Source organism: Antedon mediterranea, chromosome 7 (assembly GCF_964355755.1).
Source record: "Antedon mediterranea chromosome 7, ecAntMedi1.1, whole genome shotgun sequence".
Taxonomy (NCBI): Eukaryota; Metazoa; Echinodermata; class Crinoidea; order Comatulida; family Antedonidae; genus Antedon; species Antedon mediterranea.
In genome coordinates, this window is record NC_092676.1 from 24,196,535 (window position 1) to 24,210,587 (window position 14,053).

The following is a 14,053-nucleotide window of genomic DNA, read 5'->3' on the forward strand; positions in this document are numbered from 1 at the left end:
TAATAATTCAAATACAATACATTTTTACATTTTCTTACATGCCTAATGTATGTGACGATCAATGAAATGATATTATAATGATGTGCATAATTATATTTAACAACCAACCAATTAAAATACTGTAAAACCACAATGTCCACCTGGGTTTTCTCAGTTTCTATAGTAACCCTGAATAACATTAAAATGCAACAAGACGCAAGCAATCACCCAGAAAACAAAGATATAGCATAAGTTATACAATTATTGATATACTTCATCTTCAATACAGTAAAAACAGAGAACAGTTATACTAATGATGAACATAGCAAAATGAGCTAGTTATTTTGAGGTTTTTACCTTAATGGAATCGTTTGTGTGTACTTAAAAAAAAAATTGATTTACTTTCTCTCTTTTATCGTGTTTGACCATATAAATGTATCCAATAAATCAACCAACCGCGTCAAACATCACATTATCGCATAGTCCAGGTTCTAGATTTGGCTTAACTATATTTCTGAAACATGTTGGCATACACGGCGTGTCATAACTATTCTTTAGCTGGTTTGGATTGGAGGGAAAAAAGAGAGAAACCATAATCTTTGGGCAACTTTGATTATTGTATTGCTGCCATTTTATTGGATTTGAGTCAGAGCATTATATCCTGAATTGGCTGGTAGATGTGGAATAAGTGATCCAAAATGCAGGTATTTCTCCATGATAGAACTATTTTGACAAGATTAAAAATTAGATTAAAGTATTAATTCAGATTAAATTATCATCGAGGGTCGTCACTTGATGGACAATGTCTGCGTTAAAACATGCAGAAATATGCCCATAGTTAGAAATACAGTAGGCCTACAAAGATCAGGAGGAAAATACTGTAATAATTAATGCTATGTAAACATAAACATAATATTTCATAAAAATAAGGTGAAAAGAAATTGGTCTTTGTGCGTTATCTCTTTGATTAATGTGTCTTTTTTTCTCTTTAGCCTACAGAAAAATTCAACAACCGTGCTTGGACGGTCGGTGTCCTCACATTTCCAACTTAGAATGTTTAACATACGTGAGGGCAATTTCGATGTGGTCATTTTCAAAATATTCTCTCCTTTTTCAAATATCTCGCTCTTTCCAAATTACATTTGGTCATGCCCGGTGAAGTACTCCGCTCTGGTCGTTAACTTTAGGGTGCTGGACAATTAATTCAGTGCCTCATAATTACAACATTTAGGTATCAAAGCATGATGTTCACATCGCGGCTTTGGGATGAAGTTCTTCTTGGTCAGACAAGTATACTTGTTAGGCCTGCATCACAACATTCGCGCTCTGGTCGTTGTCTGTGGTGTACAAGTGTTGAAATTTACTGTCCAGATGTGGACAACTCACACTAGTTTGTAGCGAAGACGGTGAAATAACCCTGTCTGTGTCGTTGGAATTTTGTTGTATGTCATCTTGTTGTGGACATTGAAGTAAATGTGGCGTCTGCCTATCATCATCATCATCGACGATGTTTAGATTTTCCTTTGACCAGCATCCTAGATTGATGCTGCTGTCGCTCTCGCGTCGCTGCTCGTATCTGTTGGGACGCCTGAAAGAACCGATCATAGACATTTTTTAATACTGTACATCGGCCAAAATTTACCAAATTGTTTTTTATAAACAAACTCCAAAGTTTAGTTTAAACTAAGACAAAAGTACAAACTTTAGTTTGCAAACTTGAGAAAACCTTTGCAAACAACAATTTTGTAAATTTGGCTAATGTAGACCAGGCCGATGTACAGTATAAAGTTTAGTGTAAACAAGAAATATTTCTTACAAAAAAAAACGCTGCTCGACATTTTAAAATTAATCATTGTTCTTTCTTCAGATATATTTATGATTAATTATTAAAATGATGTCCTTTAATCGCAAAAATACATACAAATCAAAGATAGTTCTTTAATTATGAATCATATTGTTTTCAATGTTTTCTCAAGTGTGCAAACTGAAGTTTGAAGACTTTTTCTTTGACAAACTAAACTTTATAGGCCTACATTGGTCTGGTCTACATTAGCAAAATTTACAAAATTTTTGTTTGCAAAGGTTTTCTTAAGTGTTCAAACTACAGTTTGTAGACTTTTGTCTTTTACACTAAACTTTATACATCGGCCTGGTCTACATTAGCAAAATTTACCAAATTGTTGTTTGCAAATGTTTCTCAAGTGTGCAAACTACAGTTTTTAGACTTGTTTTCAAGCTGCTGCTCTCTAGCCAGCTACGTCCCATGAGGACTACTCATTCAGAAGCTAAAGCAAGCAGCAGTTATATTATCTAAGGCCGACAGTTTTGCGACTTTGTAACTCGACTATAATTTATAGATCCCAGCTGCTGGATCCAAAAAACGTCTGGGAAAAGAGAGTCTATGACTTATCTCACTTGTACCATCGTGAAGTTACGTTGTCTCTAGAGGGTATTCAGTTGCATGCCTACAGGTTGAGGTCACACACATACAGCACAATAAAGTTCAAAATTGACCATTTTTAAATGGACATATGATTCATAATTAAAGAACTATCTTTGATTTGTATGTATTTTTGCGATTAAAGGGCATCATTTTAATAATTAATCATTTAATATATCTGAAGAAAGAACAATGATTAATTTTAAAATGTCGAGCAGCGTTTTTTGTAAGAAATATTCTTGTTTACACTAAACTTTATACTGTACATCGGCCTGGTCTACATTAGCCAAATTGTTGTTTGCAAAGGTTTTCTCAAGTGTGCAAAATAAAATTTGTACTTTTGTCTTAGTTTAAACTAAACTTGGGAGTTTGTTAAAAAATGTTGTTAAAATGATAAAGGAGCTCATGGAACAACTGGAGAAGTACAATTAGAAGAGGTTATAGGAAAAAAAGAGAAGTTGAAAAATAAGTCGATGAAAGAGCTTGATGAGAAGAGGAGGAGAAAGCTAATTACGAAAATTGGAGAGTGTAACTGCAAGGTACAAATGAATACAGTCCATCCAAGAATTTATAGAGGAAAACAAGTTAGTTTATGATTCATGATATCTTTCTGTAACACTTTCCACTTTTTTCAATTAAGCCTTACTTTAAATCAGAGGCCGATCCAGAATGTGTTCGGTTTGACAATCGACCCTCATCTATCGGTAGAAGACAATATGATGGACAGAGCTCAGCAACCTCTTTTGGTGGATGCCGTGTTGTTCGACCTTTCAACCAATATGTTAACATTCCACCTTTACCCTGAAATGAACAACGTAAACTGAGTTAAAAAAATAAGTTGATGCTATTAAAACATTACGTCAACGTTCGACACATTGGATTGTGCCAGGCCACGTGTAAATGTTTCATCGTAGTCTGCAGTGTGAGAGTCATCGTGCCTTTATCATTATTAGGCATTACCGTTTTTCGTCGCTGCAATTACAGTTTTATGTATATCAACAGCACAAAGTTGATCAATAACGGTACACTTAGAGACTAAAAAGGTAAAGGTGAGTCCCGTGTTCATTCTGAACGTACGGGAATTAGCTGTTAGGAGCTCATTGTACTAAGCCTCGGTATTATGTCGTAGGGTGGCCAGTTCCTTTCCACGCCGTCTTTTCTCCCTAGAATTTTCAACCAGGTACTCATTTGCATCTGTATGACAGTCACGTGTCCTCTAAAAACTCGGCAACTCCATTTAGGGACTACATTGCAATTTATTTGTACTGCATCTCTAAATTGTGTCTATTTTGTTCTTATAATATATGTGTTCTTGGCATACGCTTTATATGTATGTATGTTTTTTTTTTTTGTAAACTGTATAATTGATTGTTAATATTACTCTATTGGAAATTATTGTTCAGCTGTAAGTCATCCTAGCAGCTGGTCCTAATTTGTTTTTCGAATAATAATTCATTAAATTTAGAAGCTGCTTCCGTTGTAAAAATTCAGATTACATTGTTATAGATCAATTTTTCTTTTATTCGTCATTACTCAATTAGAAAATAATTAGCAACCCGTCATGTCAATCTTGACATATTGTAATCTACAGTGTTATACAATGTGACGTCACGAATGTAATGAACATTCCCTGGCAAATGATATAATAAACTTACTCCAGACACTCTCCGAGTAACGTGTTCGAATACAAATAAATCAGGTAATACAATGATTGGTGATCTGGTTGCCAAAAGCACTCGTGTTATTATTACTAACTGTATCAGATAACGTCAGATACAAAGTAGAGATTTTATCGTTTTGTATGTTCTATGTGACATTTACAATTGGTTTGGAGAGCTCTATTCGTTTTACCGTATAATAATACTTTCTTACGTTAGGAGATTTTGTTACAGCCTAATTCGGTGAAATCTGAGATGGAAATTATTATTAGCATTATTGTTTTATCACCACCTTACCAGAAAGCCAATATTTATCATCAATCTTTACACTAACTCTTTTCTCTCACACGCTGCTGCTCTAGCCAAGTCACATGAGGACTAGTCATTCATAAGCTAAAGCAAGCAGCAGTTATATATCTAAGGCTGACAGTTTTGCGACTTTGTAAACTCGACTATAATGTATAGATCCCAGCTGCTGGACCCAAAAAACGTCTGGGAAAAGAGAGTCTATGAGGGCTCACGGTTGAACGATTTTGGATTCTCGCCCTTTGATTGCTTGACGCGAATCAACAGACTGGGAAGAATTTTCGCGTTGTCTCTATAGGGTATTCAGTTGCATGCCAATCATAAATATATGTGAAGAAAGAACAATGATTAATTTTAAAATGTCGAGCAGCATTTTTTGTAAGAAATATTTCTTGTTTATTATCGTCTTATCGTCATAATCTTGTCATCCTGTGTCTTGTATTCCGTCTAAATCGTCATCAGCGCATTCATCGTTATCCTCATCATCGACGATTATTCTGCCGTAATAGATTTTTGTTCTAATCTTGTGCGCCGGCCGTCTTTATAATCGATGTTTTTCGACACGCAGGCCGCAATCACCGCCTTCGTAACAGATGTATATTTACAGTATTTTAAAATTCCCACTCTTCGTACACGACGCGTCGTCATTCCGCCGCCAGTTCAACGACGCACCACTACTCGACTTAATGCGCAGAATGAATCAACTGCGCAGTCGAGTGACTCCTCGTGAAAACGCAATCTCATGTCGTCCGTCGTAATCCGTGTGTTCCGTCATTACCTTAATATTTGTCAATCCACGTTCTTCGCACACGTACGGCCATCCTCGTAGAAATCCTCTCGTCACCTCACTTATGTGTATTTTGCACGATTCTCCCGTTGACTCCATTCGAGACGCTGTGTTTACCGCGTCACCAAAAAGACAGTAACGCGGCATCTTCATACCAACAACTCCAGCTACTACAGTACCAGTATGGATGCCTAAAATGATCATTATATGACAATTAGGCCTGACCTAAATAAGAATTGTTTTTACTTTGTACCTTTGTCATTATCGTTATCATTGTCTTTAATCATTACATCATACCGTACTCTACACAGTGTATCGTCTGCTCTATCAAATTTTATGTGACAAAAAATATGATGTACCCATATATGGATATGATGATGTCATATTACTACCATATTTGGGCACAATACACTTTTTTTGTCAAACTATTTTGATAGTGTAGACAGAGCTTTAGTCCTTGTTTTTAAACAACGATTGTGCCTAACATAACCAATACAGAGTGTGTAGAGTAAATGCATTAACAATTAAAATGCTTTAAGCTGCTGTAATTGTAAATGTTATACGGCATTAATGTTCAATATGATCGATTTTTGAGATCCTCAAATTAGTCAACTTGAATCCAAATATCCAAATAAACAATTCAAATTCCATATAATTATTGAAGATCCGTATATAAATGTCTTAAAATACTTATTTTATTTCATAATCGTTATTAAGGCGTCGTACTATCTTAAAAGCGATGATGCTGGCTAGAAATCTAAGAATGCTTGTCTGGATATTAAACAATTAAAATATTCGAAAGTACGTGTTTATATTAGTTCCTGTAATTGCAGGTGAATTGTGATATGTTGGATACGTGCAGTATTTTATTGATTGGTTAAGTAACGTTATGTTATACCGTAGAACAGGTAGATAAATAGTGTTATACACAAAACAAGTTTTAAACATAATTTTGCTTATCGTGCAATTAGGTTAGTGAAATCCCAGGAAGGGGGAGGGCGAGGGGGTTGGTTCGAATCCTAACCGCCAATTGTAGGCCTACCTACCTAATGTTAGGCCTATATTGCCCCAAATACAGTGTGACGTATTTGTCGCATCTGAAACCTGTATTACGTTAGGCGTATGACATGTTACAAGTAACACATGTGATACATATGTGACACTGTATTACAGAATTTGCCGAATACTGAACCAATTATTTGTATACCTCTTTATGGTATATCAGCCATTAACAACAAAACGCGTTTCATGATTTAATTTCATGATTTCATGGCACATTTGCGTTTACTAATGAGGTGGAGAAAATTAGGTATTCTAATTACAGTAAATGATTATGAAGGTATACGGTTAAATGTATGCCACGTCTTGTAACTCAGACAGCATCGTACGACGAGACCATAGGAAACGTTTGGCTCGTCGGTGCTGTTTAAGGAGTAAAATCCCGACGAGACGAGTCGTCTTGCGATTTATAGCGTCATGCGTAGTTTTTATGTCGTCTCCCGACGAGAAGCTTCTTCGGGTCACGTCGTACGATTCTGTTCGTGTTGGCCTTAGAATAATAACCTACCAATTCGTATTTTCATATTTCCACCGTCAGATGGATCGAGTAGCTTGTGCATACTGCTCTGCATTGCCAATGCCATCTCTGCTACCAGTTGAGCGTGGTAACGAGTTGGCGTCGGTGCGCCAGAAACAACCATGTACGCGTCACCAATCGTTTCGACCTACAGAAATTGCGTTCGAAAAAATGAAATTTATTCCAATTTGTTAAACATTGTTTGTTGACGGTAATGTTACTTTTGGTTGATTTGATTTAATAAATGAATATGAACTGAGTTTACATTGCAAAGCACGGTCTATATTATAAACGCATGCGATACGAAAATACAAGCGCTCCCTGACAAGGTTATTGGTTATTTGTATTACTTAAACATACTTTTGCGTTATAAAATTCAATTCAAACAACTTTCTTACTCTTCCAAAATCTAAAAAAATGTTTTGGCCACAGAGGAGAAATAAAAACAACCTGTTTTATAAAAATAAAGGACATAAATTTCACAACACTAATCTCTTATGCTTGGTTCCCACTAGAGACGCAACACGAGGACGTAACGCAACGTAAAGCTTGGTTCCCACTAGAACGTAAACGCAACGCAAGCGTTTTAACCAATGACAAGCGAAGTTATAGACAGTTAGCAATCACAAGCGAATAAGCCATCGCTTGTGATTGGTCAATTCACTTACGTTGCGTTACGTCCTTGCGTTGCGTCGCTAGCGGGAACCACGCTTAAGTGATTGGATGTCTTTTGTCATTGGTCAACTTGCTTGCGTTACGTCTACGTCCTCGCGTTGCGTCTCTAGTGGGAACCGAGCTTTAACAGTAATGTTAAGTAGAGAGCCTATGCATGTCGAAATGGATGATTTCGACACTCTAGAGCCTAACTCAAATGAATGGTAGGCCAACCTTATAAACGTTGTTGCTCTCACTAAGGTGATCAAACGTTGTATACATGTCGTTCAGCATTGACACCACCGCCATTGGAGTTATTTTAGAACAAATCCTAGTGAACCCGACGACGTCGCTAAACAGGATGGTGACTTCGTGGAAGATCTCACACGTGTTGGTTGAAGGAACTCCACTTCTGAGCTTGTCTGCCACTGTCTTTGGGATCATCTGGTACAAAAGGGAATCTGTCTTCTTCATCTCTATGTCAAGTTGACGCATGCTCCTTTCAAGTTCGGAACTTTTAATTTGCTCCTGTTAAAGGTAAAAAGACAAACTTTATGTCTAATATTTTTTACTCAATTTGCATTGCTTTACATGTTTTCTTTCAGTACTACACTACACACTCTAGCCAAAGGCATTGCATATACATAAGCGGGTCCAGGGAGGATGTGGGGTGTGAAAATCCATAACAAAAATGATAGAACATTTTACATTTACAATACCTAAGCCCTGCTTTCAAAATCCTGCATCATCCACTAGACTAACCTTTATCATACGAAATCGTTATAATGGTCAATGGTAATAATATATGGTATAAGGCCTCATTTGATAAAAAGTACAACACTTAGTATAACTTTATTTTCAGAATCTATTCTGATAGCATTACCTGGTCTAGGGCTAACTTTAGTTCCGCAGACTGTTGAGAGCCTGCTAAAACTAAATCTCTGCTGGAGTCGTGTATGCTGAGGTCATTGATGTACAAACCTAACCGGTTCAAATCTGAAATTTCTACCATACTGAAAGAAATAAATGTTTTTAAACATACATACATACACGTGGAAATAAGGATCTTCATTTATGCTACTTCATAGACGCAAAGCTGTCTACAATATCAAACTTGTTTGTGTGATGTGCCCAAATATGGTACTGATATGATATCATTGTGTCCATATATGGGCACATCACCTTTTTTTTTGTTACATAAAGTTTGATAGTGTAGACAGAGATTTAAAGAACCCTGTTAATGTTAATGAGGTTTTTCTTGATTGTTCTGAGCTACCGAGTTCATTATACCGAAATTGGTAACATTAGCAGCCTAGAACGAACTAATGAGATGCTAAAATTAATCAACGAAAGGAAAGAAGGAACGTGACGTAACGTCGTCCTAGATTTTGGCACACAATTAATAGCAATTTACGATACAGCAGGCCCGTATCCAGGGGGGGTGCGTTGGGTGCAGACGCACCCCCCCAAGTCCCAAAAGGTCCACTATTTCCTCGGTTGGTATTTTTTCTTGTCTTGTTTAACTAAAGACAATATCATTATATATATACAAAATTTACATTATCAATGGTATACAAACAAAAATATGCTAATATAAAATGAAAAAATACCGGTAATTAAATTACGGAATCTGAACTGACTACAAACTCGATGTAAAACATGCGCAGTCGATCATGTGACGACAAGCAATAGCTTAGCGCTTCATGTACGCGGTACGCGGTATAATATACAGTAAAAACGTTCGCGTTCACTTCATATAGCTTCAGCGCCTAGAAAACCACGATGTTCCATTGACCGTGAGAGTACGTCAGAGGGCTAATATGCACTTTTATGCATTCATTATTGCCAGCGATCTAACTTACTAATAAACATTAGCTAGGTACGCACTTGTCTGGCGGTATCCTTTTGTACGAATCGTTCAACGTTGGGTCGAGACGCGTGATATCAAGTTTCATCCAGGGACCAAAATGTGTAATGTAGTTAAACTGTTATTTTCCAGGCGAAGTTTACCGACGGTTACCGAAGGGAACACGTGTACTTTTTGTCGGGGAATATAATATACAGTAAAAAGCGTTCGCGTTCACTTCGTAGCTAGCTTCAGCGCCTAGAAAACCGCGACGTTTCATTGACCGTGAGAGTACGTCAGAGTGATAATATGCACTTTATATGCATTCATTATTGCCAGCGATCTAACTTACTACTAAACAATAGCTAGGTACGCACTTGTCTGGCGGTATCCCTTTGTACGAATCGTTCAACGTTGGGTCGAGACGCGTGATATCAAGTTTCATCCAGGGACCAAAATGTGTAATGTGTTATTTTCCAGGCGAAGTTTACCGACGGTTACGTCGTGTACTGCGTCGACGTACGCTACACTACAGCAAAAACGAATTATGTTAATTGTTCGTTTGTTCACCAATTTTTTAATTTACAAGTAACCTTCTGTACCGTGGGGCACCTAAAATAAATTTTTCATCTATTACTAAACAAAAAAACATGCCATTTTCGCTTAGCCAACATTATAGCTATAGTTATTACATTTTCAATATCCTGTATGTCATGAATTTCTCACCACTCGGAAGTCCAGATGGTACGCATGCATACACCTGGGAGGAATAAACTTTTTTCCCCGACTGAAAAAGGTCTACGCTTGCGTTTTTTAAGCCTCTAGGCCTGATGTTTCCAAAGTATAAAATGCAATTTTTTGAAGACCTGCAGCTCTAGTTTTAAACATTTTCTTAGCTCAGCCCCAACAATAAAGCTGGTCATATTTCGAAGAACAAGAAGTACATTTTCCGAGACCTAGCATCTCTATTTTTCAAACATTTCTTAGCTCAGTCACAACCCATGATAGGGACTTATATATTTTTTTTCATGTTTTGAAGTATAATAAGTCCAATTTCCGGGACCTCCAACTCTATTTTTCTAAATTTTCTTTGAACTTTTATTTTTTAAATTGAAAAATATGGATTGAAACAGTCATCGCGCATCGTTTTTTTGCACGCAGTATTTTATTTATGCATTATAAAAAATGGAAAAAATGGCTACCCTAAATCTGATTAAAAAGACCTCAAATGACGCTAGAACGCGTTGCTTCCGGGGGCTTCGCCCCCCTGGACCCCACCGGGGGCTCTTGGCGGCCCCTGGCCCTCAGCCTAGTGATGCTCGCTTCGCTCGCATAGCCCCCTCATCGGGGAATGTAGCCCCCGCGTCGGGAAGATCCTGGCGCCACCCCTGCTGAGTTGGCCTCATCATGAAAGCGTTAAGTTCTGGTGTCCATCGTTCAACTAGCCCAAGCCACAACAGACAGTCTTACATCAGTCTTTAGAACGTCAAATAACGCAAATTTTTCCAGGGCCTTCGGCCCCTGGACCCTGACCGGGGGCCCTTGGCGGCCCCCTGGCCCCCAGCCATTGTTGCTCGCTTCGCTCGCACCCCCCCATTATAAATGCTGCATACGGGCCTGTACAGATATTAAGATCAGAAATATTATGTATAGCATTTTGCACAACTAATAATAAAACGTCAATACAGTATCCTTAAGATACGCTATACGATTAGTGCCTTCTCGCCGTTATAATACAATCGTAAAACATGACATATAATCTTAGACAAATCATAAATTAATTGTATAAAACGTGAGATTTTCTGTTGTTAGGCCCTACATTTTTGCAGGTTTTCTTGTCGCCCTTAAGCTTGGTTGGGCGCGCAAAGGACGAGGCGCAGCAACCAATGACAAGCGACAGTTCGAATACTCAATCGCTTGTGATTGGTCAACTCGCTTGTGGTGCGCTTGCGTCCTCTGGGAACCAAGTGATTAAATACATTATATTAGGCCTACGGTAATCCGTCTATCCAACTTGACTACATCTATTTTGAGTGACGTGTGTAAATTAGCCGAAATTGCGTATAGTGCCTTTTAGGCATTTGTTATAATATACTGATTCTAAAACAAATCGTGTTACTATTTCCATATATCTTGTATGCATCTATCTCTATAGATAAAGTTGAGTGAAGATTTTCGTGATATACTGTTCAGACACATTCAATGTGAAGGAAGATATATTGATATACCAAACTGCTTTTATCGTTGAAATTGAAAACCGTTTACTCATGGACCTATTTTAAAGAGCCATGGTTTACTTAATACATTTATTTGGTTACTAATTATTGATACGGTAATGCCTGACTCGTAGAATAATCAATACATTCCAAACTGGTTGACTGGTTTCTGACTAAAACACGTTTCTGATCCCATGTTTGATTCAGCCTTCTATAATGTATGTATATTATATAGAAGCCATGCCCATAGCCGACCCAGCTCATTATCAATCACCACATTCGAGAAAACCGATCGATACGGTACAGGAGATACTACATGTACGTTTCCTGAAGGGTTAGGGTTAGGTAAAAAATATGAAAAGTGACATTTCGTGCCTCTGAAATGTCTGATATGGCAAAAGCGTAGCTCTTCGAATTAATTTCGAATAATTACAAAAATGAATTTAAAATTCAAATTTATTGCTATAGGCTATAGCTCAGAAAATCAAGACTTGAACGTTTCGGCAAATCGATTAAAACGGATACCCATTAAAATTACGTTTTTGATAAACTTCCTGTTAAATAATTTTCAACTGTAAAAGTTATAGGCCGATGTGTCTTAAAGACTGCAGTTTATCACGACGAATATTGTTACATTGGCGAATACGCAGGAATTGTACTCTCTTCTATGGCGCGCAAACTCTTCCAATTAACAGTGATCAATTGATTGATAACATGTATAGCGAATTTAGGCTGGAACCTATGTAATGATTACGAAGAAGTGTACAGAGCTAGCTATCGTTTCGTATCAGATGTGTAGGGAATTTAATATTGATGAAATTTACAGTCGTAGAAATATGTGAAAAGAAGACGGCATGTGTTTTATTGGTTGTAGTATAGACATGTTACCATCGGCTATAAGATGGCATATCGACATTCTGTCTTCAATATTTATTTTATGACACCTTTTTGATAAGACAAAAAATAGTTGGAATAAATTCGTAATTCAGCCATACACGTTGTATTGTAGGCCCCATGCTTATTAATATGAAATAATTTATTTCAGGAGAGGAGCTTGACAGCTAGTAGGGCCTTACAGTTACAGCTTACCGTAGTTTAAGAGGCCCTCTAAAGTAACAGGCATTAGGTTATATTTTTATATATATTTAATAATTTTGATTTTAATAAAATATTAAAATATCAATTATTAATTCGACTAAATTTTACCTGTAAAATACGTGTTTTTACAATTGGTGAAGAGCCGCTATTCCTAATTATTTATTTATTCTGTTTTTTTGTTTATGTACAGGAATACAAAAATGAATCTACATATCATTATATTAAATAACATCAATTTGAATAACATAATAATAACATTCATTTACTTTAAATGTAAAAAAAACTGTGAATAATTTGCACTATATTTCATATAAAATTGAATTCGTTAATATAACATCCGGGATATTGCGTATAATAAAAACAAAAAATATTTAATATCTCTTACTTATAATACTTATGTATTTTTATTTAATGCGACTGTAGCTCATAATTACGATTTATCTTTTTGTATGTAAAGCTTTAATTCGGTTACTGGATGTGCAGAGTATTAAATGCCCAAGTCGTCTGACATTTAATAATGTATGTGCCGATAGTATTACCTCGTAACGGGCGTAATAATATGGGTATAACCGTATAACGTAATCATCTTTCGTAATGAAGTTTACTCTATATGGCCGGATGATTTATTCCAAAATGAGTTAAAATAAAATTTGAAAACTTAAGCTGGATGGCCCGTTCTGGGTTATTAAGAAATCACATTTAAAGATGTATTGCCCCCCCCCCCTGAAAAAATAATTATTAAACAATTGTTGTTGAATATGCAATAAATGCCGCATAATAGTTATCCACTTGGACAAAAAAAATTATCGAAAATTCAATTTAATTCAAATAAACATTTATTTACAAACTCTGAATACATAGGAAAACAAGAAACAGAATTGTACAGAATTATAAAAATATGTTTCAGAAAATGAAGGTAAAAGCCAGGAAAGATGTTGGGAAACATCTTGAGTTGCGCGAGCCTTGACACAAATAAAAAAATGTATTTACCTGAAAAAATATAATTTAAAGCAAAAAATAGTCTTTAATGTGGACATGGATACAATGGAGGCCTTAACACTTAGCAACATATACATGGATCCGAATAGTATTAGTTTTTTTTTATTCTGTCTTTATACTTTCAGTGCTAAAGCATTGATTTCCAAAGCGGTTCAGTAGAGAACATTAACAATATAATACACAAGGCCTAATGCAATGAAGCTATAACAAAGTAATTTACATTACTACACACTAAATATTTAATATTATTGATAATAAAAAAAACAGCTAAAATATGCATATATATTTGATATAGGAGTTTTCCTCTATCCGTATGCAAGTTGATCCATCATTATTGTTAGGGGTACTATCGTAAGATGCCGCCCCCATCTGACTCATCCTAAATGTGATCAGATCCTAACCCATCACATTATTGCGAAGTGCCACATTGCGTTGCCGTCCCGATAGATGTGTATCTATAACATAATAAGTTGATGTTTTCTTTTTATATTAAA

General features: G+C 36.3%; 1 protein-coding gene across 1 annotated transcript in view; it reads right to left on the minus strand.

Annotated features, from left to right (window-relative positions):
* Positions 1-32: 32 nt before the first annotated feature.
* LOC140054653 (soluble guanylate cyclase 88E-like) overlaps positions 33-14,053 on the minus strand; it is a 42,825-nt gene continuing 28,804 nt past the window's right edge. Inside the window, exons 6-11 of the mRNA XM_072099727.1 lie at positions 8,284-8,413; positions 7,635-7,928; positions 6,738-6,894; positions 5,162-5,361; positions 3,066-3,220; positions 33-1,567 (exon numbers count right to left, since the gene is read on the minus strand). Of these exons, the coding sequence (XP_071955828.1) occupies positions 1,279-1,567; positions 3,066-3,220; positions 5,162-5,361; positions 6,738-6,894; positions 7,635-7,928; positions 8,284-8,413 (1,225 nt within the window). The 3' untranslated portion in view covers positions 33-1,278. The remainder of the gene's footprint in view (positions 1,568-3,065; positions 3,221-5,161; positions 5,362-6,737; positions 6,895-7,634; positions 7,929-8,283; positions 8,414-14,053) is intronic.